At 46.0% G+C, this 26,095-nt stretch overlaps 1 protein-coding gene across 1 annotated transcript in view; it reads left to right on the top strand.

The window, feature by feature from the left end:
- LOC119660384 (ras-specific guanine nucleotide-releasing factor 2-like) overlaps positions 1-8,743 on the top strand; it is a 323,473-nt gene extending 314,730 nt beyond the window's left edge. The window contains exon 29 of the mRNA XM_038068909.1: positions 8,073-8,743. Within this exon, the coding sequence (XP_037924837.1) occupies positions 8,073-8,261 (189 nt within the window). The 3' untranslated portion in view covers positions 8,262-8,743. The remainder of the gene's footprint in view (positions 1-8,072) is intronic.
- The last annotated feature ends 17,352 nt before the right edge of the window (positions 8,744-26,095 follow it).

The raw sequence follows: 26,095 nt of genomic DNA, 5'->3' as shown, positions 1-26,095 counted from the left end.
CCTGCGTGGAAGCTATCAACAAGAAAGATGAAGCTTTGTCATTCCAGAAGAGGCAAACGGAGACCATAAAGCTCCCGGAATCGATGGTATACCAGCTGAACTCTTAGTTTGTCTAGTGTAGTGTGTCCAGTGTACAAAAAAGGTGATCGTCTACGTTCCGAGGATGACTTTATTGCGGTGGACGTGTAACAAAGTGATGGCGAATATAACTGAACGACGACTGAGAGAGCATACAAATAACATCATCGGGGAATACCAAGGTGGCGTCAGATGCGGACCATCGAAAACGGACCAGATAGCGCTTGGAATATGACATCAATATGCACCAACTGTTTGTTGAGTTCTGTCAGGTGTACGATAGTGTAATCTCATTAACCCTCTTGGACGAGGGCAAGATTTTTAGACGAGTGATGAAAGGCGGAGCCGATGGTAACCGATCAAAAGGGCCAGGATAACGTTGAGAGGACTCACTGGACGCAGGTTGCCGATAAATTCAATGATTTTCGGAATGAAGGACGCGGTCTTTGGATCAAGATAATTGGAGGCGATGCATCTGCGAGGCCGAGGCTGGATTCGGGCTGTAGTGCCATCGAAGATTAAGCTTATTAATGGCAGGGAAAAAGCCTCCTTTGTAGGACATAGCCTTTCTTCCTATCCTTTCAAGTTGAAGTTTCAAAAAATATGCCAATAATTAAAGTAATTGGTCCTTGCTATCTAGAGGAACCTGAGGAGTCTTCATTAAATACTTTCGGTACCATATTTTATCAATCCTTCCTGCCATTTGGAAATGGGTATGGGACGTAACATATACATTACCTGAAACCCTACCTAGTGCTCACCTTTGCAGTTTCCTTCTTCTGAATCGATTCTTGTTTGAAATTGTTTGAATTGAAATTCTCCCTACGGATAACTTTCAATTGTGCTCCATGTAGAAACGAACATATATGTATGTCGTACTTTCAGGGAAAATTTCCCTGTGAAGACTTTTGAACTTCGTGAAATTTCTTACCTTTCAAATTCACTTGGAAACATTATATAAGGAATTGAAGTGGCAGGAGAAGAAGCTCTTTCTTTGGGAATTCAGACTTTTAATTGGTTGGTTGGCTTTAATTTAAAAATTTAAATTAGTTGAGAAAGCATTGAGAGAAGTACATGCATGATAGCATTCCGGCACTGTAGGGTTCACGCTTTCTTCGTAGCTTTCAAGACGTACATGCCACGCTGTGCTAAGTGTGAATGCCTTTATACAAAGTTCATCTATTTTTTGTCGGTCCTTTGATGAATACAAAGCAGGATAATTAATACAAAGGCTCCCGGCTGGTGCTCTCATTTACTTATAAATATCAAAGGTGACAAGTTAAGGCTCACAAACCACCCTTGGTCATATGAATTTTACTACGTCAGGTATGAAGCTAGAAAATATGTCTTGCGGTTAAATAAAATGGGTTTCTGTTCCCCCAGGGCTTTCCGAGATGTCCGCACTCCTTCTCTACAATTCTGACCCGAGTGCCCTTGAGGCAACCCACTCGTATTCATCTTGCGAGAGTGGATTCCACTGCATAGCGTAGCCAACAATGCAACTGTCACCCCGCCTTAATATGTGACCTATTCACTACCACTTCCGACTTCCGATCACATGACTTACGAGTGTCAGGCTTGTGCAATAGTGTCAGGCGACCATAACCCAATGATACGACGCACACGGGTGCATTTCCAGATTTTAGACAGGGCAGCAAATGTCAAACAACGTTGGTAATGCGTCGGAAAACTTGGCCTTGGAGAATGTGATTCGCGATGCAGATGTTAATGCAAGAAGCACCACCCTCTTAAAGTCCACCCAATTACTGGCCTACGCTGACGATATGGAATTGCAGGGCATAGATTGTGCAGCCTAAATGATAGGAGGAGGGGGAATTCAGGGGAAAAGGTAATGTTTGATTGACTTAATCTAGAATAGGTAAAGAAAAATAATGAAAGGTGATCTACCCCTGCGCGAGGATTGACTGCCGGACCACTAACGCTACGCGGTTAGCCTCTGTCCGGGAAGGAGCTTTGATAAAAGGAAGGGATGAAGGAGGGAGGATAGGCGTGATAGTTGAGAGGAGAATTGCTGTCCGAGAGAAGAGCCAGCCCAGAGACATAGTACCTCTGCTCTCGTGACGAAGCCTTGCGCGTGGCGAGATTTTTATCAGTGGGTTAGGGTAGGACAGCCACTTCTTCAGTCTGACGCGCGACAGTTTGATCATATGCGGAATTATAGGGCAAACCCCGGAGAACTGGTACAGGAGAGAATTTTTGTGAAATTTTAGGTTTGACGCACGTAGCAACTTCTGTTGGAGATGAAGTCTCCAAGGATTCTGAATAAGGGGAGGGGGCAATTGGTCTGAATTCGCTTTCTCTTTCCAAGCTGAATCAAATGCCTTTTCAAGGTCTAAGGCGCAGGCTACGGTGTAATGCCCTCTTCCAGGTGATTGAGAATGTGGTGTTGCAGATACAGGATTGCTTGCTTGGTGGATCTGAGATTTTCGAAGCCGAATTGTTTAAGTGGAATGATAGGGGAGCAGTGTCTACAGCGGTGACTTAGTAGGATACGAAGGTTTTTCCAATATTGGAAAGACGAGAGATAGACCTCATATCTTTGAGATCGCCCGAGGGATTTTTATGAGGAGGGCTGATTCCCATGATACCGGAAAGTGGCTGTTGTTCAGGCAGTTGTTGAAGAGGATGGCGGGACGTTCACTGATGGTAGGTACACACTTCCTCAGGACAAAGTTAGAGGTACCGTCGGGACCCGAAGAAGTTCAACTTCTTCTAGGGAGATAAAGAAGGAGGCGAACGCGCCTATTTTGACTAATCAGCCGGCAACTGGGGGAAAGAAGCAAGGGTAAGACCCTTCCAAGCTCAACCTTTTATCGTTGACGGTAGTGGCGACTACCGAGTTCTAGATGGGGTCCGCTGCGATTTGGCTCTGAATAAGTGTAGTCTACGCAAGCGGATATTTTTCCTCAAGGCAGTGAAACTAGAAGTTACTTTTTTTGTCGGATAGTAGTTGACGATAAGAGAAGATTTTTGTTTTCCAGCCAATCGATTAATTATAGAGGGGGGGGGGCAGGTTTGAGGAGTTTCTTGTAATATGTATTCAGTTCGGACCATTGATTTTGGTGGACACGGCGGTGAAATAATCGTTTCCTGCGTATTTCTATCGCGGACTAAGAGGAACGTTAAGGGGTAAAGGAACCAGTATTTGTAATAACCAGGTTCTTTAACTGGACCGTGTTTGTCAATTGTATTTCGAAGGTAGAGTTAACTTTCCAATGTATGTATCTAGTTCAGCATTAGAGTGGATGCGCGATTTGTCCTGGGGAGAACCCAGTGCACTGGATAAGTTGCGTTGGAAATCGTCCCAGTTTGTTAGATTGAAGGATCTGCATTTATGCGGATGGTAGAGTGAAGGGAGAATTTGCTGTAGATGCAGAAAAAGGCAGAGGGCATGATGGTTGGAGTGGGCTGCCAAAGAAGAGCAGTTAGTGACACATGCTGAGATTATAAAGCCGTCTAGGAAAGAAAGCCCACGAGGAAAAAATGGCACTCCAGCGATAACGATGCCCGCTCTAAGGAATGGGCCTGACTGAAACTAATCGAAGAACACTTTGCATTTTCGTTGTTAACTGAATCGCCCCAAAATATGTGCCTCGCGTTGAGATGACCGCTGAGAATGAAGGCATCGAAACTGGCCGCGATTTCTCAGAGTTTGGACAAAATTGGAATGAGGTGACGACCTCTGCCGCCTAGGAAGCAGAGAGAGCCGATTAGGACTCGGAGGACGCCTCCACCTCTAAGAAGAAGTCTGACTACTGCTAATAGGCAGTTTGATGCCAGTGCAGCCGATGGGATGCCCTAAATCTCGCTTTGACTAGTAAGGCTGTGCCTCTGCCCGCGTCATTGCGGAAAGTAATGTAACCGGGAGCATATAGTTTTACATTGGGGGCTTCTCCCAGTCTGGTTTCGTTTAAGAGAGCGCGGCTCGGATTCGAATGTCGTTAGAAATGAGCGAATTAGTGTTGAGTGTGAGCACCCTCATTTTGGTTGTCTAGTAATTTGAAGAGGAATTATAAGTACGCTTCGGGTTTGTCTTCAAGGGGAGATGGAGATACTTGTGGTAGAAGTCGGAGATTTCGTTCCTCAAAGAGGAGTATGACATATTGAATTGAGACCGGGGTTCCATGAAGAAGAGCCTGGGAATGGAGCAATGTGAGGATGATAAAGAGCTAAGGGTTTCGGGTCTTTCAGCGGAGTGGAAGGGGCAGTCCAGTTGGCATGAGGGAGAGGGCTAGGGTGAGAGACACGAACAAGGGAGGACCTCTCAAAGTTGGGGAAGAACGGAGCATACGGGACTGCGGGATACTTTTAGCTATCTCTTTGCGCTGGATTGATTCCGGCCTACGGGGGCATTTGGAGAAGGTGTTGGCGTGTCAGCAGATTTTGAGATTCTGGGACGTGCGTGCGTCGCTTTGCGGCGTTGCTCGTTGTCAGAGAGAAGATAGAAGCGGTTTTTGTTCGCTGGGGCCTCTGTGTCTGAGATGCCCGAATCTGCTTGATTTCGATTGAAGACAGACCTACCTGAAGCAAGTTTGAATTCGTCTTAGAATCTTTAGATGTAATTGACAGATAAATTTACTTCACCGTTCCGAGCATCAGGCTGGTCCCCAGGAGGGAAGACCTGGTCGTCGTCGATGATTATAGAAGGGCGCTCGTTGTTGATCATGTCTTCGGGCATAACGGTCTTGGTGACCAAATGCAGTAGTTATGTGGTGATGTTGGAATTGCCCAGTCCATGGGCGGTGATAGTGTAAGCTAGTTCCCCGTCCTTTACACGCTATGGTTTAGTGTCTCACGAGTAAAGATGCGTTTCGCACTCGCGGCGCCAGATCTTGGGCTTCATATTAATGAAGGCAAGATGAAGTACCTGCTGGCCAGTTTAGCGCCCAACACAAAAGAACCAACATCACCAAATCACACTGGTTAAACGGGAACAATACTGATAGTAGGCTACAACTTTGAGACCGTTCAAAATTCCTCCTATCGAAAATCTTGGCTGCCAACAGAGCCTATTTTAGCTTACAAAAACTGTTTCACTGGAAACGTCTCACCATAGGGTCAAAGCTCTCACTGTACAAGACAATGATCTTGCCAGTCCTTATCTATTCCTCGGAGACCTGGGTTCTTTTTTTTGGGTAGGGTAGGCGAATGCATTTATGCACATAGTGTTAGACTCCCAGTTCGATACGTTCTTGGACTACCAACTAAACACCTCCCTATCGTCAGAGAGCTAGCCTGGAACCGTTTGCCACATTACTTCGGGCTAGTCCCCGAGCCTTCAAATCAGAGAATTCATTTTACCAACGGGGGGGGGGGACACGAGAAAGCAAACTGTAAATTCAAGAAACCCCCTGCCATCTGGCTCCTCTACCGGTTGAGCTCTATCTTCTTAGCAACGAGAAGGACCCGAACGTAATGGACAACACGGCTCCACCTGTCAGCGCTCCTCAGCATCTCTTCAACAATGTTGTCTGAGGAGAGATCCCCTGTGTTTGAATAGAGCTGCTGACGAGCCCCATCCCACCTTGCACAAGAAAAAAAAGGTTATGGGCATCCTCCACAACTCCATTGCAAATTGCACACAATCCGGAGATCGCGCCTTTTCAATCTTATATAGGTAAAACTGAAACTTCCATGCCCATTTAAAAATTGGTTAAGAAAATAGTCACTCTCACCATGCTCCCTATTCAGCCACGCACTTAAGTTACCGACGAGCTGCCCAGTCCATCTGCATCCAGTTTCATTTTGCCAAGAGAGCTGCCACTCGTCTAGGGTGCGTTGCCGTTCTTCACGAACACCAACCTCCCTTGGCTCATCTCCCTTGTTCTTGACGCTGCCTGGTATGAAGGGCAACGGGGATTACTCCCGCGAGCACCATCACGGCTGGTTGAGGGACAGTGCGGTACTTAGACGCCACCCGTAAAGCTCCCCGTCTCTGTTCTTCCGCGAGACGATTATGAGATTCCCCCCTTGCCAAGAGGGTCGGCCCATACCTCTGCGACGTAGAGCAGGACAGACTGCGTCGAACTCATCAGGAGACGTCGCCTGCTAGACGTAGGTCCCCCAATATGTACTATTGGCCTATTTAACGCCGAAACTCCAGCTGCAGGCTTGTTCGCTGTTGCTTTGATTTGCTCAAAAAGCTCATCTTTGAGCCAAGAGTCAACCCGAGTTACTTTAGCTGGTTTTGAGTCGATTATCGACTCGCCGAACAATACGGGAGGCAGGGTCGAAATTCTCTTTTTAGTCAGGATGACTACTTCGGCTTTTTCCAGTTCAAGGTTGAAACCATGAGATGATTCATTCGCTAACTCGTCGCACCAATATGCCGAGTCTGCTTTACGCCATTTCGACACTCCGTGCAGCAACAAGCGCTGCAACATCGTCCGCGCGACTCTTCTGGCATGTCGAATTTAAGTAGACTATCATAGGTAGTATTCCAGAAGTCCGGCCCTAGGATGGATCTCTGTGCTACCCTCGACGTGACCTCCATCCTCCTCTGACCCTCTAGTGTTTCATAGAGCAGGGAGCGGTGCCTCAGATAGTCCCTCAATATCCATAAGAGATAGTTCGGAAAGTATTGTCTAGTGAGCCTAAAATGCATTTTCATCTTATGGAATTAAAGACGTTTCTGACGTCAAGCATTACGAGGAGCACAACCCGTCGAGTTCGGTGGCTATGTGTCTACGCTCGTCGAATGGCATCTACGACTTGAATGGCAGCATCAACTGTGGATCTCCCTGCTCTAAAACCAAACTGCCGGGGAGATAAATCCCCACGCATATCACTTTAACGAGTATACTTCTTATGAGCTTTTCGACCACTTTTCCAGCAGCGTCAAGCATACATAATGGATGGTATGAAGACGACAACTCGGGGTCGCCTTTCCCTTTCTGGATCAGCCTCGCCACTTTCTAGCGAACAGCGAAAGTGCCCTCTTCCAGGCAAGACGTCATCATCCCATACGGGCTGCGCAGGGAACAGTGCCCTTACAATGCGGCCCATCTGCTTGGCCTTAAGTGAACAAAGTTTCCGCAAAACCCCGATTTTTCGGGTTACCAGTTTGTAACCGAGTCTACACGGGTCCCCATTCACTTCGTCGACCAGATCCTGCCGGCAGCGAGCTTTGCTCCTTTTCACTGATTTGTACTCCGTTATTATTTTACATGCCTCCTCGCGCCTCCTCCTTCCGGAGCTCTGCGATTTCCACTGTCCACCAATACATAGAAGGTTTGTCATGTCTCGATGCCCTCCTGGGCATGGAGGCTCCGCAGGCCGTCGTTACCAGATTCATTCATATCGGTATCGTCTCAAGACAGACACTGGAAAACGTTATCCCTGAACACTGAATCTAGACACAGTCGTCCCCTCGGCCGTGGGTGAGAACCCTAACGAGGGCGCCGCCCCGAACCTAGAGGAGACCTTGGTTCTTAGCAAGAAAAACTGGGAACTCTTGGTCGCGTTCGAGAGAAGAATACTCCGAATAATTTTTGGCCCCTTACATGAGGATGGACGATTTCTTAGCCTCTATAACAATGAAATCTAAGAGCGATATCATGACCGTTAGATTGTCGATAAAATCCGTCTGAACAGGTTGCGATGGAAGGGTCACTTAATCCGTATGGATGAGGGTGATCCTGCCCAGAAAGCCGATATGGGTAACAGCTATGGTAGAAAAAGGAGACTTGGCAGACCCTGCCTGAGATGGAGCGATGTTGTAGCTCAAGACTCCAGACAGGTTTTAGGGATATCGAACTGATGGTGGACCTCGGCGTAAAACTGGGAGTCTGGACTTCTTTACTAAGGGAGGCCTAGACCGGAGACCGGTTGTTGGGCCGTTGATGATTATGATAATCGAGGGAGCCTTAAACTAAATTCCAACCATAAGTACTAGTCATTATTCTTCTTTCCCAGATCCCTTAGATATTAGATATTAGATATTAGAGTACATTTTCTCTCATTTTTCTTTTCAGATTGCTCATGTGATTCGTGAAATTCGACACTTTCAACAAACACCCTATAAAATCGACCATATACCTAAGGTTTCAGCCTATCTTCTGGACACATCATTACTCCTGGACGATGACGAGCTCTACCGCCGCTCACTCCAAATTGAACCCCGCAGTTCGCGATTGAGTGCGCCTAATACTGCGGCTGTCTAGTCCACCGTTCGACAATCCTTCTTTCGAAGAGCATCACAATGGCGACTATAACCTTAAGCTCTTCCAGCTATGAACACTATAAAACCAGACGATGACACTTTCAAAAATCCATAGAAGGTAACATTTTTGACTTCTTGAACTAGCCCTGCTATGACGTAATTTTGCTGATGTTAGTTTTTTACGCGCGAAATAAAATCAAATCAATCAAAGGACTTTTCTCACTAGCACGGATAATAGATACTTCTTGAGATATATTGAAATTTAATTGTTAAGGAATTTATTCTTTTAAAATTTTATGAGGTAGAAGGGGAGTTTTTGGAGGACCTGAACCTTTGCCGTCTTGTTGTAAAAATTGGAATTGGAACTCAGTATTTGAGGACACTATACCGCGTTTAGTATAATAGATATATTTATGTATGTTTTCGCTGCTATTACATATCACAGTGATTGTATAAATCATAGAACTGTTTTTTAGAATATTGAAATTAATGAAAAGTGTAATGTGATGGTATCGGTGGGAGCAAAGTTCAGCTTGTGCTGCATCAAATAGTGACCATGTAGAAACCACTGAACTATTGTAATTACACACATTCCCCAGAAAGCATTCTATTCCAGAACAATTTGGAAGGACTACTGAACACCCTTCACAAATAACGCCAGATTCTCTGGAATCTATTTTAATTTCTTGAAAATTTCCACATGAAACCAAATATGTTTTCCTGTAAAACGCTGGAATCAATCAATTCCAGTTGAGTTCGATTTTGGTTTTTGAAATGCTCAGTATACGTGGATAGTCGAATTATCCTGAATTTGTGGGAGTTCAACCAAACGTTCCTACAGGTCAAATGCAGAGTACTTTTCAGAATGGCATTGCATTTCATAGGTATCCAGGCAATGAAATCTTCAAAATTCATTTCACAAATTAATTTTCTTAGGAAAATATTTCCTATCCTAAATTGGTTTGACTTTTCAACGTCAATACCTAACATTTCGCCTGAGTACGCTTGAAAGGATATGCACTGGCGTTCATAATTAATTATGACCACTTCTACCACAAACATGAGTTGCTCCAACCTTTATATCGATTAACTAAAGTTCCATTCATATGTAAACATTGGGAATACGCTGACAGTTTGCATTTTCCACCTTTCCTTTGTAAGGTTTAGGTGTCTGTCTGTCACCCACATACCCTAATCCTACGGTCTCTGTTTGTAAGCGTCTTCTCACTGTTCGCTCTCACAAGGACATCCCGGGCACAGGAAAACAACGTACTATGGGCCTATACATATATTCACTAAGCCATTCAGGGCAAGAGTTAACCTCTCCTTCCATCTCCCTTGTCTGCTACCTTAATAATGCACGTTCTCTCCTCCCATCGTGGCTCTTCGGCATTATGACTTCTGCACCTCCCACTTGTCTGATTTTCCCGGCCCCGCAGGCAAAATGGCAATAGGACTCATTTCAGGAACTGCGAATACTACTTCGTCCGACGCTTTTTGAAATATCCTAGCATTTTCTAGCGCCATCAGGCTACCCACATACGACTGATAGCTTTTTAAGGTTTTGTTTGTTTTTGTTTGTTGTTTGTAAACAAAACCTTATTCAAATCGGTTCAATGTCTGTCTGTCTTTTTTTTTTTTTTTTTATGGATGGAGGTGGAAATCTTAGAAAGACACTGCCGCGCCAGGTTGCGGGCTTAGAGTGGTTTTCAGAGAGTCTTCCAGACTCCTCCTTTCTGAGAGAAACCGTGGACAGTGGAACATAACATGCTCCGGGTCCTCAGGTGTGCAACCACATTCAGGACACAAGGGAGAATCATCCAGCCTGAATTGGTGCAGGTACTTCCTGTAACCGCCATGTCCTGACAGGAATTGCGTCAGATGGTAGCTAATCTCACCGTGTCGTCGCTGGATCCACTCTTCAATACGAGGAATCAAAGTGTGGGTCCAGGGACCCCTCTGCGAGTCATCCCACCGTTTCTGCCACTTCTCCAGCGACTCTCGCCTTGCCGCCTTACGGCATTTTGCATCCTTTTCAAGAGGATTCATTTTCCTTGTCTCGTACAGGCAGCGTGTCTCACTTGCCAGAATGTCTATCGGGATCATTCCCGCAATAACACACGCTGCCTCGCCTGATATTGTTCTGAAGGCGCTGCACACCCTTAGCGCCACTAAGCGGTAAGTTATATTCACTCTCCTATGATTATTCTCACACGCTAATGCTTCCTCCCAAACTGGTGCCGCGTATAATAGTGTGGAGCGAACCACTCCGGCTACAAGTAATCTGCGACTGTACCTTGGACCTCCAATGTTAGACATCATCCGCGATAATGATACGGTGATATTTGCCGCTTTCTCACAGGCATAGTCCAGATGTCCCTTGAAATTGATTTTAGCGTCAATCATCACCCCTAGGTATTTGATAACCGGCTTCGAAGTGATGACGTGACCACCAACGCGAATATTAATCGTATTCCTCTTCCTACGATTGGTAATCAAGACCGCCTCCGTCTTTTGTTCCGGAAGGTCAAGCTGAACCATCTCCAGCCACGCTTTTATGGCGCTAATGGTTTCGTTAGCGTACATTTCAACGTCTTCAGGTTCTTTCGCGACGACAACCACAGCTAAATCATCTGCGAAACCGATTATCGTGGCCTACTTTGGCACGGGAAGGACAAGGACCCTATTGTTCATGACGTTCCACAGGAGAGGACCCAACACTGAGCCCTGTGGTACTCCTGCGCTGACGGTGTACTGCTTGGATCCCTCATCCGTGTCGTACCACAGTGTCCTCTCCGAAAGGTAACTGTTGAGGAGCTTAGTCAAGTAACTAGGGACACCCGTTTTAGCCAGTGAACTTTTTATCCACTCCCAGCTTGCGGAATTGAACACATTTTTGATGTCCAACGTTACTACGGCACAGCATTTTTTAGACGACATCGCGTCTCGAGCCAGCTTCAAAACGACGTCTACGGCATCGATCGTTGAGTGGGCTTGACGAAATCCAAATTGTCGCTCCGATAGTCCATCCTTGTATTCGATGATAGGGAGCAGTCTGTTGTAGATGACCCTTTCGAGCATCTTTCCTGCCGTGTCGATAAGGCAAATCGGTCGGTATGATGATGGGTGTCCTGGGTGTTTATTCGGCTTCGGGAGCAAAACTAGTTTTTGCCTCTTCCACCGGTCGGGGAAAACTCCTTCTATCATGCATGTTTCAAACACGCTGATAAACCAGTCGGGTCTGGTCTTAACAACGAGTTTAAGGGCTCTATTGGGAACAGTATCCAGACCGGGTGCTTTGTTATCACCAATTCTCCGGCAAATTTGCGTAAGTTCTTCCTCAGGTATTGTGTAGACGTCGAGTGCTCGCTTGTGTTGTTTCCGCTCCCCTTTATCCGGGGGGAAGAGCGCCGTCACGATATCGAGCAGAAGATGCGGGCAGGTCAATTGTGGTGTTCGCCCTCTCATTTTCTTCATAACTATCCTGTACGCTGTTCCCCAGGGGCTTTGGTCTGCCTCTGTGCAAAGCTCCTTGAAGCATTCTCGCTTGCTGGTCCGTATAGCCTGCTTAAGTTTACCTCGAAGGTTCACATATGCTAGCCGTTTCTCGTCGAAGTCTGGTCTTGCTCTAGATCGTTGGCAGATCCTTCTAGCATGAAAACAGGCATCCCGTAACACCGCGATCTCTTCATTCCACCAATAGTTTGAGCGCCTTTTTGCGAGAACTCGTCGCCTCGGCATAGCAGCGTCGCATGCTCTTGTTATGCGTCCCATCATTTGCTCTACCTTTTCCGTAGCCGCACCACCGGGACTTTGGCCTCCCAATAGCATCTCTATGAATGCATCCTCCTCAAGCCCTTTCACGGACCAGCCCCGGTTTCCAGCCTCACGGGAACACGCATCGACGCATGGCCCATATTCGATCTGGAGGAAAATCGCCTGGTGGTCGCTGTGAGTATAATGCTCACTGACAAACCATGTCATTCTCCTCGCCAATGTGGTACTCACATATGTCAGATCGACTATTGAGCCCGACCCTGTCCCACGAAAAGTGGAAACGTTTCCCGTGTTGGCAAGCACCAAATCTAGCTCCGCGAAAGTCTCGAGCAGGATACGGCCCCTGTTGTTCGTAGTGCGACTGCCCCAATCCACGGCCCACGCGTTGAAATCACCAGCTATGATCTTGGGGTTTCGACTTCTTGCATCCGAGACTAGCATACCTAGCATTCCTTCGAATTCTGTTATCGTCGCACTTGGTGGAGCATAGCAACTATATCTATAGATACCAGCTATTTTTGCCCTGACGAATCCAACTTCTGGAAACTCCATCACTTCATGAATCGCCTGATTTGCACACGCCCATATTGCCGCCTTGCCAGTTTCATCTGCAGTCCAGGCACCGCTCTTATTGTTGCGATAGGGCTCGCTGATTATGGCAGCTTCGATTCCCTTCTCATAGATGGTCTGCGAGAGAAGGTCTTGTGCTGCCTCGCAGTGGTTGAGGTTGATTTGTATCAACCTCATTTTTTTACTGCATTCAAGGCTCGCCTAAACACTGGGCATCTGCTGCTGCCTGCAACGTGCCGACAGTCGACGCCCTTTTTTTCCTTGCAGAGCATGCATTCAGGCTCAGCCTTGCACTCCCTGAACATATGGCCTTCTCCCCCACATTTTCTGCAACATTTTGACCTGTCACAGTCATCGGTGCATTTCGCCGCTATGTGCCCGAATTCCAGGCATCTAAAGCAGCGCTTAAGGAATACTTGCTCCCTGAGTCGGCAAACGACCCAACCTATTTTTACTTTCCCAGCCGCCAGCAGTTTGAACGCTGCTTCAGTTGGTAAGCTTATGGTTGCCGTTTGCGTGCCTCCGTATGCCTTTCTCAGTCCCCTGATTGCGGAATCTTGCAAGCCAAGTGGTCCGAACTGCTTTTCTAAGGCGTCACGGATATCCTCCTTGGTCGTGATTTCGTCAATGTCCTTACATTCTATGACAAACTCCTGCTTTCTGGCCCGTACTTGAGCTTCTTCTCTTAAGGACTTCTCCACCTTGCCGAGGAAATTTTCCACTGTTTTGCCAGCAGACTTCTTCAGCTCCAGCATCAAGTCTCCTTTCTGGGAGCGTCTGATTCGGCTGACGTTTTCTCCAAGGTCCATCAGCTCAGGATCGGATTTGACCTTCCTAAGGATATCGGCGTAAGTCATATCCCCTTTTTTGGAGAAGATGATTAATTCGGACCGTAATCTTCTTTTCTGCGTCGTATTTTTCCTTCCGCCAACCTTGATCCATGCTTCCTTGGTCCCCTTTTGAGGCTTTGCCTCCCTTGGGTCAATTGGAGCCGGCGCCGCAGTTTCCACGATGTTGGTAACTTTGTTTCCCTTGACTTTTGCCGGTGAGAAGCCTTCTTGCCTTTTCGCGTCCTGTGAGGATCCGAAAGAATCGTTCGCGCACTCTCTACTCCTCTTTTCAAGTTTACGCCCTTTGGATTTTGAGGGGGTGTCACTTGTGTTGCCTGGGTGACGCTTGATTTCTTCGAGGCGTTTTTTTCTTCCTTGGCACCATTGTATAGTACCCGAATGGTACGGACCATGTTTTTGATGGCCTGGTGCACGTTGTGTTTGTCCTGAATAAATTACTCTACTATTTTACCTCCGAGTAGGGCAAACGATGATTCTTCCGGACTCGGACATAGCTCCTCCGCTTGGTTTTCACATTGGGCGCTTATGTACTTATTAGCCTTCCAGGAGCTTCCCTGATTTCGTTCCTTCATCAAGGTTGATTTCGGAGGAGATCGCACGATCGTCGAGCTTCTCTTAAATGGATCAACCACTAAGTCCTGCGACATGTTTCGACCAGGTGTAGTTACCCCGCTATGGGCTAATAACTGACCAGTTTGTGCCCCATCTTTCCCCCCATCTTGTGTTTTGCACAGGCATTCTCGGGAGTGATGTACTCCTTTTAAATGCCTCTTTCTCCAGGCTACTTGTAGTATTTGATGCAACGGTGGCCAAGTAATCTACCACCGAGGCACTGCAGTCGAGGGATATCGACGGCCGGGAGCCTGCTGACCCACCCCCAAAAGCCGCCGGTACTGGGTTTCCGAAGCCCTGCACCGTAACTTTATTCTCCTTCTGTTCCTCCATGTTTGGTTTTATTTCTGGGTATCCTTCCCATAGCCAATTTTTATCCACGGGCGGGCGTTTACTTCCCACCTACCCGGCCTGCGCATAAGCATGCCCATACACGCACACCTCCAAATGCGTATATGTGCATATTCCTACGCATCCGCCGAGCATTCCCTTATCCGCACGAAGGGACGCGCCTGATGGGAGATTTGGCAACTCCGCACAGGAATGTCTGTCTGTCTGTCCGTCCGTGTGTCTGTCTGTCTTTTTTTTTTTTACGTTGGAAGGTGGAAAGGTTCAAAACCTACCATTCGCTCCTGCCATACGGTTATGTGAGACTTTTACTAACTAAAACCACCTCCTTCTCCTTCGCTTACCCCGCGGGACTGCCATTTCGGTATTACATCGCGGGGCAGGATCAGTTATGAACTGCGGCTTCTGTCGTTATTTGTCACTTTCCTCCGAAGCTCCTCCCTCCTCAGAAGATTATGGATCGCCTTCATTAATTTTTCCACCGCCCTCCAAGATGTTTCAGAGGATAGCATGTAGTTCACGATATTCTCGGGTGTCAACCGTGCCTCGGCGTCAATTTCCGCTTCCGCTCTGTGTGCAGCGAACCGCGGGCAGTTAAAAATAGCATGCTCATCACGAATGTTGGGCAATACGGAGAGTCGTCACGCCCGAAGCGATAAAGGTATGCATCGTACCCTCCGTGTCCGCTTAGGAATTGAGTTAGGTGGTAACTAACCTCACCGTGTCTTCGCTTGATCCATTTAGAGACATCTGGAATAATCCTGTGTGTCCAGCGTCCTTTAGGTGAATCATCCTATCTTTTCTGCCATTCCAAAATAGAATCACTTCGTGCCAATTGCCGACGATTGGTATAAGACTCACCGATTGCATATGATGGGTTAAAGAGGCGTCGACCCTCATTCGCCAAGATGTCGATGGGGATCATGCCGGCTATCACACAAGCTGCTTCATCTGAAGTTGTACGGTAAGCGCATGACGTACGTAATGCGCTCAATCGGTATGGGGCTGCGATTTTTCTTCTGTTTGCTTTCACCTTCAAAGACGATGCCCAGACTGGAGCTGCATAAAGCAAGATGGAGCTAACAACTCTCGAGATCAGGAGCCGACGGCTTTGCCTAGGACCACCTATATTTGGCAACATTCTTGCCAACAATGTAGCCACTCCGGAAGCCTTGGTTGCTAAATTTTCAAGATGAGACTTGAATTTCAGTCTTTGGTCAACCATAACTCCTAGGTATAGCGTTGGCTGCGACTGTATTATGTGTTCTCCAATCCTGATCTTTATCGACGTCTGATTCCTTCGCTTTGTAATCAAAACTGCCTCGGTTTTATGCTCCGCGAATGTCAGACCAGATTCCTCTAGCCAAGACCTGATTGCCTCATTTGAGAGTACCTCGCCCTCATCAACGTCTTGTGCGACGATAGTTACTCCGATATCGTCTGCGAAGCTAATGATTGTCACTCCTTTGGGTAGTTACAACTTTAAAATTCCATCATACATTATTATCCACAAGAGAGGACCGAGGACTGATCCTTGTGGAACCCCGCAGTTGTTGTATACGTTTTAGGTCCATCGTCCGAATCGTAACACAATATCCTCTCCCGGAGAAATTCCATGACTATGTGCACCAGTTATTTAGCCGCAATTATTTTGTTCCATTTTGCCGTTAATACGGCATTCTTCACATCGAGAGTAACTACCGCGCAAGATTTATTGGCCTCCTTTGCTTTTTCCGCAATTTCCGTCACCGTGCTGATGGCATTGACAGTAGATCTTGCCTTTCGGAATCCGAACTGCCTGTCTGAGAAACCACCCTCCCTTTCTGTGATTGGTTGAAGCCTATTGAAGATGACCCGTTCGAAAAGTTTGCCGTTTAGCAGGCATATAGGTCTATAAGACGAAGGATCATCCAAAGGTTTATTTGGCTTCGGAATTAGCTTCTGTTTCCGCCACTCTCCCGGGAAAATCCCATCTATGTTGCCATAACTGCCTTTTAAACACCTCCCCATGAGTCGAAGTCCGCTTCCTTGCATAATCCCTTGAAGTGTTCAGTTTTGCGTCTAGAGATGGCTGCTTGCAATGCTTTCCTCGCCTTCTTATATTGGTTGTGCAACTCTTCAGACTCAGACCGGTTTCTGCTACGTTGGCTGTGTCTTCTGGCTTTAAGGCAAACTTTGCGAAGTTCTTCGATTTCGGCATTCCACCCGAAGTTGGGAATTCATTTTTTGAGTACCGTGCGGCGAGGCATGGAAGCGTCGCAAGCTTTTTGTAACTTTTCAAGGAACTGCGCCACCTTTTCTCGTGCATTTCCCACCGACATCGCTTCCTGCAGAAGTATTTCCTCGAACATTTCTTCATCAAGTTTTTTGGAGGTCCAACCCGCTATTGCAGTGTTCTTGATTCGCTTTGCTCCCGTCGTACGCTCCATCTGGAAGATGATAGCCTGATGGACACTGTGCGTATATTCCTCGCTCACATGCCATTGGAGATCCTTAGATAATGAATCGCTAACAAAGGTGAGGTCTATTACCGATCCCATATCCCGTCTCCGAAAAGTATTGACGCCGCCAGTATTTGCCAGAACAATGTTCAAACGTGAAAATACTTCGAGCAATATGCGGCCTCTAGCATTTGTTTCGCGACTTCCCCAATCTTCGGCCCCAGCATTAAAATCGCCAGCTATTATTATTATCTGTCTGTCAGTCACAGGCACTTTTCTCAGAAACGGCTATACTGATTGACACGAAATTTGGTGAGAAGGTGGGAACTGTGGACCCCCAGACATGCAGTGAGTGATATCCTCCTACCTTGAGATTTAGGGGGGGGTCCCTATACATGTAAAAGGGGGGTTAAAATTTTTTTTCACCAAATACAGTCATGTGGGGTATCAAATGAAGGGTCTCGATTAGTACTTTTCGAAGCCGGTCTTAGTTTTGAGATTTATTAAAAAGGCGGGGAGTGGGAGGGGTGGAAAGTGATGATTTCTTTAACGGACCCATTCTCCGAAACTACCCAACCGAACAATTTGAAAAAATTCAAGAAGCTGCCTCCATATGGTGCCTAGGCCCCAAAATACTCTCCATATCGATATCTGTTCAAATTAAAGTAATAATAGTATAATACCATATTTTTGGGAAAATTGAGTAAAACTCCGCTTAAGTTTATCTCAGAGCTATAAAAGTTGGTAGTAGTATAAAATATAATATGAAGCATATTATCTCCAAGTTTGTTCAAAATCATACTATTAGTAACAAAGTTACAGTAGCCCAAATTGTCTTTTCCGTGTTAATTTACAACCCGAAGTACTAAATCCGATATTCTAAATGCATATTCTTAACGGGCTACGTACAAATGGGATCGTTCTACACTAAAATGTACTCACAGGAGAAGCAAACAAAACCTTTCATACCTGAAACGCCCAGCTTCCGACTTGTTTTATATGCCTTAGTTTAGGTAGTTTAGTTTAATGGGGGGAGCCGCAGCTCCAAACATATACGCCTTTGTTAGGTCCATTGAACTATGCCCGGAGATCACCTATTCATCGGCCTCTTGCCGACGGCATTCGCAGGCCTTCGCGAATCTAAGAACATTCGCCAGAGATAAAGAATGCACAGACTCTTTGTTAGAGAAAACCATACCAAGGTATCTTTGTCTGAGCTCTGAGGAGGCCGGGCATCTTGCTCCTTGCATTGGTTACATATGGTCAAGACCACCACTCCGATTTTTTCCACGTGGTAGTTTAGGGGGTAGTGTCCCATTACAAGTCCTACTAGGGTTTTCATGTCCCACTTTTGAAAGGGCATCAAAGGTGCCGCTCTAGCGGCTTCGAATTCCTTAGCAAAGATTTTCGCCAGCTGGCAGAAGTTCAAATTTCTCCATTCGACTGCGCGAATCCTTGCAATTTCACCATTCAGAATAGACTTGACAGTAGATGGCCAGATATCACAAGCTGGTTCTGGTCCCACCATTGGGTCTGTCAGCTTCCTCATTACCAGCGATATTTGAGTGTCCTGCCACACACATGAGCAACGTTTCGTTCAGTCGACCAAGTTTCAGCAGCATCCGATGACAACACTACACCAACTGGCTTGATATGCTGTTGTTTTTTAGTGCTGATAATGCTGCCCGACTGTCGAAACAGATTCATATGATGCGACTCCTTCATTTTTGCAGCAACCATTCTACTGCTGCCAATAAAATGGCATATTTCTCCGCCTGTAATATAGTTGTCATTTTTCTGAGGGGTCGAGCCAGTTCCATAATCAGATTTCTTGAGAACATGCCTGCGCCAGATCCGCTTTCCATGACTGACCCATCGGTGAAGATTATTAAGTCTCAAATCCCAAAGAGTTCCTGGCCATTTATCGGCCATTCTTCTCTTTATTTGGTTACGTCTGACTATGTCTCTTTCGATGATGAATCTGGAAATCATATAATCGGTTGGCACCAGAGCTACTTGAAGTTTGCCAAGGAATTTCCAGATGGACAGATGTCAAGCATATATGCGTCGTTCATTGCTTTCCGTTTCACCTCCAAGTGAATCGGGAATAGATTTAGGATAGCTTCAAGTGTCACAGTCAGCGTAGTACTCATTGCTCCTGTAATACTTAGGCAACTGAGCCTCTGAATCTTAGCAGCTTCCTGCTGCTAATAAAGTTTAATTTCGGCTACTAGACGATCCACGCGTACACCAAAATGGGTTTTATTAAGGATATATAGATCCAATGAATCCGTTTTAGTAACAGTCCCCAGGTCTTACCTATCGCAGTTCTACAGGACCAGAGCAATCTGCATGATGAATGAACCCTTACGATACTCTGCCTCAATAGACTTCTGTCCAACAAATATGTGGGTCTTTCTCCACCGTAGCATGTGTGATGTCTTGTTGTCCCGCCACAAATGAGGCATCATTGAAGGCGCCTTCGATGTACATAAACGCCTTCTCAAATTTTGTCGTTAGTTTAGAGAGTGCTGTCTTTGTGGATTTGCCTTCCTGGTAACCATATTGCCTATACTGAAGTGGCCACTTTGGGATACATGTACCTCTTATGAACCGATCTACTAGTCTTTCCAGCCCTTTTAGCAGAAAGAAAGTTAGACTGATCAATCGGAAGCTTTTTGCGTCAGTGTAGGCGGGTTTCCCTGGTTTGGGAATAAATATTATCTTCAAATTACGCCAGCGTCTGCTAGACAAGCGCAATCTCAGGGGATGCCACCGTGATGTCAATGATCTTTTGTCTGACCACGTTGAAGAAAGTGTACCCAAACTAAGGATTTGCAATTCAATTCCTACCAGATACACCGGTATTCTCGATCCTCTCGCGTTGATCTGGGACCTTCGTTTATGCCAAGGAGATAAACACACTACCATAGGATCTCCTTCTCTCCCTGTTGGCTGTTTATGGTCAATTTGATCGTTGTGGTGCTGCCATCACATAGGTCATTAACCAAGATAGCTTAGAGGTCTTTTCAAACCACTATACAGGAGCGGGGTCTTTCACTTCCATTGGCATACAGCAAGTCAGCATGTCAGAAGTTTAAGCCCCTAATTTCCCCACCAACAATCCATGGTTCTTGTAAAAGGTAAATGCCTTAACGTTAGGAGCCCTTGTGGAAACTCGTGCTGCATATAGAAGAATGCATTTTCACCCCACGAGTAGAAACAGTGTTCCAAAGTTAGACAATCTGGTTTCTCGCTCAAGTAAGTCAAGTGTTTCTTGAAAGTTAACCAACGAAGCAGCATAACACCAAGGTATGTATATAATGAATGGCTTTGACTCCATCATATATTGTCCCAGAAGGAATCAACTTTCAACTGCAACTGCTGACTAATGCAGCTTGAGCCTCGCGTTCCGTCATGCACTGTGACACGAGCCAATCATTAATCAGCCTGACCCGTAATTGTGGTCATGGTCGTGAACTTACCTAATAAGGATGACTAGGTATTGTTTCTTATACGGTAAATATTTTTGTTTTCCTTCCGCATACAATTGTTTCGGAGACCATGTGCCTGCTTCATTAGTGCTAGTACCTATTTAAAGGATAGCTTGTCGCGTTGGTTTGGTCTGTAGCACATGGTCGTAAATCGCATTTTAGAGCAGGCCCGATACTTATCCTTGAAGCACTACGGCGGTTACCAAATATTCAACTGTTAATTACATGTACTTGGACACCTCCTGTTGGTTTGAGGATATTATAACAACCTGCCATTACACAGATCTGAAAGCCTTGCCCACATCGAGGGTCATGTTATCAAAGTACTTTTTGGTACTCTCCTGGCCCTGGCACTCAGCTTTTGCCCTTCCCTGCTATTCCGTCGATTTTTTTGTTGACTTCGGTTTATTCTCCATGGAAAACTCACCATGACCTGGATAGATGACTGATCCCACGAGGAAATTAAACGTCAAAATTACCTTGTTAGTCATAGAGTTGATAACATACTTGTGTAGTGGGAACGCACTTAATAGCTGAGAAAATACATTTTGGGTGGAAAACGTACCGAGTTCTCAGAAGGAATCTCTCCCATAGAAGCGGAAAGGACAAGATCAAACAAGGAAGTAGACCTGCTGCCGAGTGAAGAGCGAAAGCTGAACGACCTAGACCTAACTCTTCTAGGGCTTCGGGTGGAGAGTAACTTGGAAGAAAGCTCCATATCGAGGGTCATGTTATCAAAGTACTTTTTGGTACTCTCCTGGCCCTCCCTTGCCAGATTCATCCCTGCACAGTGCTCTCCGCGATTAGCGGCGTTCTGTTGTTTGGAAGTTTGATATAATGCTGCCCAGCAGCTTTCCCATTCTCTCCAGAAGACAAACAGGATTGTACGAGGGTAGCTCACGTAGCATTTGGTTCTTCCTTTGCTTCGAGAAAATGCCCTATTCCAAGTAGTCATTGAAAATCAAAGTAAACCACTCCGGTCTTGTTTTCATTACCGGCTTTAGAGCTACATTTCCGTCTAGGCCAAGTGCTTTGTTGGTCCTATCTGCTCCTAGGAAATGGTAAGCTCGCCTTTTGTTATAGAAGTATCCTTTGGGAGATGCTTTCTTTCGATCGCGACTGTGCATGTCTTTCGTTGTGGAAAGAGAGGTGTCACTATCGCTTATAATGAAGCCGGGTATTTAATCTGGCCCCTCCCTACAAGTTTATGTCAATCTTTTCGCAGAGTACCTTAAAAGAATTTCGTTCGTTCGCAAAGATTGCGAAAAGTGGAAAATGTACCTTGTACCTATGTTGCCCTTCATTGAGAAATTTTCTGCACATTTTTCGGGGTGTTTCCTTTTAGCTTGCAGGCATTCATTACGCACCTGACTGATTTCGTCATGCCACTTGGATTTCAGTAGTCTCTGCGCAGATTTTTTCTTCAATCATACATATCTTCTTCTTCTTTTTTTCAACTTTTGCCCCATTCGCAATCGGGGCCGGATCGTCGTGATCGGTTTTGCCATTTTGTTTTATGAAAAGTCTGATCTGGATGCAATCGCGAGGCTTTTAGATCCCCATCTAGCGTATCAAGCCACCGTTGTTTTGGCCGGCCTTTTGGTCGCTTGCCATCGACTTCGATGTTCAGACAAATCTTGGCAAGTAAATTCTCATTAGCTCTATTTACATGACCGTACCATCGAAGACCCCTCTCACGTAATTTTTCCACGATCGGTGCAACCCCATATCGTCCACAGATACCCTTATTTTCGATGTGATTAAAACGTGTTACGCCACTAGTCCAAAGCAATATCTTCGTCTCCATTAGCGCAATGACGCCGAGCATTGCCTATTATAGTCGAGTAACACTCAGAACTACAAAGGGCGACAGGACGGATGGCATAGCGGTAAATTTCCGATTTGAGACGTTCGTTGATACATCGATCCCAAAGAACACCAGTTGTGGAACGCTACTTCATCCAGGTTGCGTTAATCCGTAAAACAATTTCATAACGCAGTTCTCCATTGGATGATGTCTGCTTTGAATTTCTTCTCCAATTGAAGCAACATGGCTGCAGCTAGATATCTTGAGTTGCCGAGATCGTCAACCTTTTCTAGATTTTCTTGAAATAGTATACGCACAACATATCTGCTAGAGACTCCACCGGACATAATCCAGCCTAATTCGGTTTGTTAGGTAAGTGGGCAGCTTTCTAGACCGCGACTTATATTTCCCATCATAATTCTGCAGTAGATGTTGTCTGCACCCAGTATAACGTCAATTTTCTTTGCTATTTTGAATTCAGGATCAGCATATACCAGTTCCTTACGGTGGTTCTATCTGCTCATATTGCCCACTTTACATTCGGGAATCAATTTGGTCAGCCTTTTTAAAATGGGAAGTGTCATTTTCGGTGGAAAAACAGACTCAAATCTCGATGCGATGGACAACTGCACACATGATTTGACTCGTCCTGATTTTAGACCTTTAATTCCGGTAACTGCTACAGATGTTGACCTCTCCGAATATGCAAACGTTGAACTGCATTTTTGGTAATGAAGGTAGTTTGTGAACCTTGAGCAATCAAAGGCCTCATTAGCAACAGCTTGCCATGCTTATCGGCAGCTGGAATTCGTGCTGTTGGCAACAGCATTTGTTCGTTTGTGTCACATTTGTTGGTCATGTGAACAACAACTTTTGAAGGTGCCTGCCCTTTTACGAGTGCCGTCCCCACGTACTAGAGGAAAGCGATCAGACCCAAGTTTGCAAGTAACGCATCTGAAGTGGCTCTTGTCACTAGGCCTCAACGGAGGTTTTCTGGTACCATGGGAACCGTGATGGCCCTCCAGGAGAATTTCTGGAGGATGTGCTCTCGGACCGGATATTTGTGGTTGGCCCCCTTGTGGGAGTTTTATAGTGGTTGCGATTATACCTGCATCGTGGGCAGAGCTCCTTGGAGCTCAATCATGGAATTGCGCAGTAAAACTCAGGTGGCGTACCCCTTAGTTGTGGCAAAGGTATTAGATAGACCATGCATTCACTAAACCAGTACCTATGTGCCAGTTATAGTGGGACACTGATCGTGGTCTCCAAATCAATCCGTGTCCAAAGAGGACCGTGGGATTGTCCCTACACGAAAGGTACTCGCGTTAAACCCACAGGACCCTTATGTCCTTTTACGTCATTGTTCGTATGCAATAGAGTATGATGACCTCTGTTGCATTTAAAGTATTTAAACGATTTAAAAGCGTTCGCAGTTGTGCTCTTATGATTATTCTCGGGTTCTCATATCTTTTCTTCAGGATAGACCATACAGTGTGAAAGTTCTTGTCCGATACTTGAAGGTGTTGGATTAATTCGTTTGGTTCTCCAGTTATGTTTGCCTTTAAGAAAAACAGTTTCCGTCATCTATCACCCTAGTCTCATATCAGTCTGTCAGCTGTTGCTGCGGCCGTTAAATGCAGCAGCGGAGGCGAATTCATACTGGTGCCTAGGTTCGCGCCTCGGATGTCCCGCCACATTACTTCGTCGCCAGTTGAATCTGCGCGGGCTCAGCGAAGCAAACCGACCACATGATCCCGCCAAAGAGGGTCAATGAGCGAATCTGACGCTTCGCGGGTACTAATTGAAGCGACCGCTGGATCGTCGAAGGCTCTCAGCCTCGACAAGGATACCCACTTGGACCCGCCTCGGATGTCGAGTTCAAATGAGTACTCGCCACTTTCTAGAACTGTAAAAGGGTCCTCGTATGGTGGTTGCAGCGGGATCCGGGGAACGTCCAGAAGACTTGCTAGCTGATACAAACCCCGTATCCTCAGAGATTCATTAATCGCCCAGATAACAGCGAAATCCTAAATAATAGCACAATTGTAGATGATAGCAGGATCTATGATGTATGCTATCACAAGTGTAGGTATACACTATTGGTTGGATGAAATAAAATATTATAATTCTTTTGACGACACTAATGTCGACAGAGAAATCAGTTTCAATTTTAGAGTCACTTTTATTGATTGCAGTGAAGACACTAAGTTCAACCGTGCAAGACTCCAAGGAACAAATGAACGCACGTAGTGAAAAGATAAATTTTTCTCACTAAGTGACAATACCTGTATCTGACAATATTATTCGAACTACAATCACCCGTCTGCTGGCGTTGCCAGAGCTGATTTGAGTCAGCCTAGCCTAGCAATGTCCTGCCTTAGTGAGTTCCGCAGACGTTCCAGACAAATTTTCCATGGTGGTTACTCTAATCAATAACGGGAAAGCGCATCTTTTGACCGTGCAATCTGACAGCCGTAACGTGAAGCAATCTCATCATTGATTTGAGATGGAAATCTCTTAGTTGCAGGATCCTGGAGAGCCTGGGAATACCTGGTATATGCAAAGGATCCATTCCCGAGAATTCTATACACGCTCTTTGGAAGTCGTTCCGAACCTCAGCGGAGACTTCAGCTGGACCATGGAGAAAAGTGCTTCGGCGAGTACTGAAACTGTTGCCTGTAGTGCCGCGTGAGGTTGTTGATGCCACCGCCTCTACCTCAAGTCGAACACGTTACCTGATGATGGCCGGAATTGTGTCGCTGCGAGTAATATAGTGGTGTTGGTCTGCGACTTGCTGCATAGTCAGTTGCGCGAATTGCGGGAAACGCTCAACGAATCTCTGGTGCAACAAGGGGCGGTAAAATGTTGTACCCGCCCCCACCGTTATTTCGTAGTAGGAGTGGATGACGAAGAGGTCCATTTCTTCAGTCCAATTCATCCACTGCCTACGCGAACCTGCTGAAGTGGTCAGATTTTGGCGAAGCAGCTGCAGCAGGCGGAGTAACGCACCTCGCGGTGTTGACGACTAGACGTCGAACCGCTACACGGTTAGCAGTTTCGCGCCGTGCTGTCTGAGACTGAGGCTATCTATCCCTCCTCATTTCACAACCGGGCTTGGGACCAACCATGGCGGAGTTATCATTTCATTATTATTATGAGAATCAACATATCCCCTAAATACAGGTTCCGTCCCTACTTAGCAGCTAAAATATTTAAATATGATTTTTATATAATACCTAGGTTGGCCTCGATGTGTCATCCCACTGCCTCGACGAAATTATGCTTCTCCTATTCTTAAGACTCCTTTTTAGGTGCCTACACCTTAAGAAGGTTTATATTTCGGAAATTGGGAGGTTTAGTTTGCGTAGACGTTTGTTTCTATTTTTAAAGCCGATTTTGGCAGATTTCAGTTTTTCGAGGAGTGGGGAAACTCACTTTGAGCACTTGGTTTATTGGATAACCACTATATGCTACTTTACAATGCACCCCTCTTCCCTAGTAGACCGGTCCCTGTCCAGTGCAATTCTTGCAACGCAGGGGCACCTACTTTATATTTGGGTAGGCTATTGGCTGGGTAGTCAGCAGGTCTTGGTCCGTGCAAGGTGCGCATGTCCCTTTAGAAAATGTGTAAATCGTTTATCCTTTTCCTTCGCGGGTCCGTCATTGTGGCCTCGTAATAAGTCATTTTTCATGCAGCGACGTCAGCCCCACCTCAGATCACACCCAACTCCCTCCCCCGCTCGCCAACTTGCAAGATCATTTGGCATAGTTTGCCCTCTTTTTAGGCGCAGAAAATCGCCTTCATCCTTTTGTGTGCAGGTTTTTGCTAGGAAATTACTCTTAAGAATCACTATAAGGAAAAGGGGGTAGTATTTGGTGACAGAAAAAAAAGGTGTCACATCGGGTATGTCAGCACTGCCTCTTTCGCTGGTCGC

The sequence above is a fragment of the Hermetia illucens genome, chromosome 6, assembly GCF_905115235.1.
Source record: "Hermetia illucens chromosome 6, iHerIll2.2.curated.20191125, whole genome shotgun sequence".
Taxonomy (NCBI): domain Eukaryota; kingdom Metazoa; phylum Arthropoda; class Insecta; order Diptera; family Stratiomyidae; genus Hermetia; species Hermetia illucens.
This window is presented reverse-complemented; position numbering and strand designations above follow the sequence as displayed.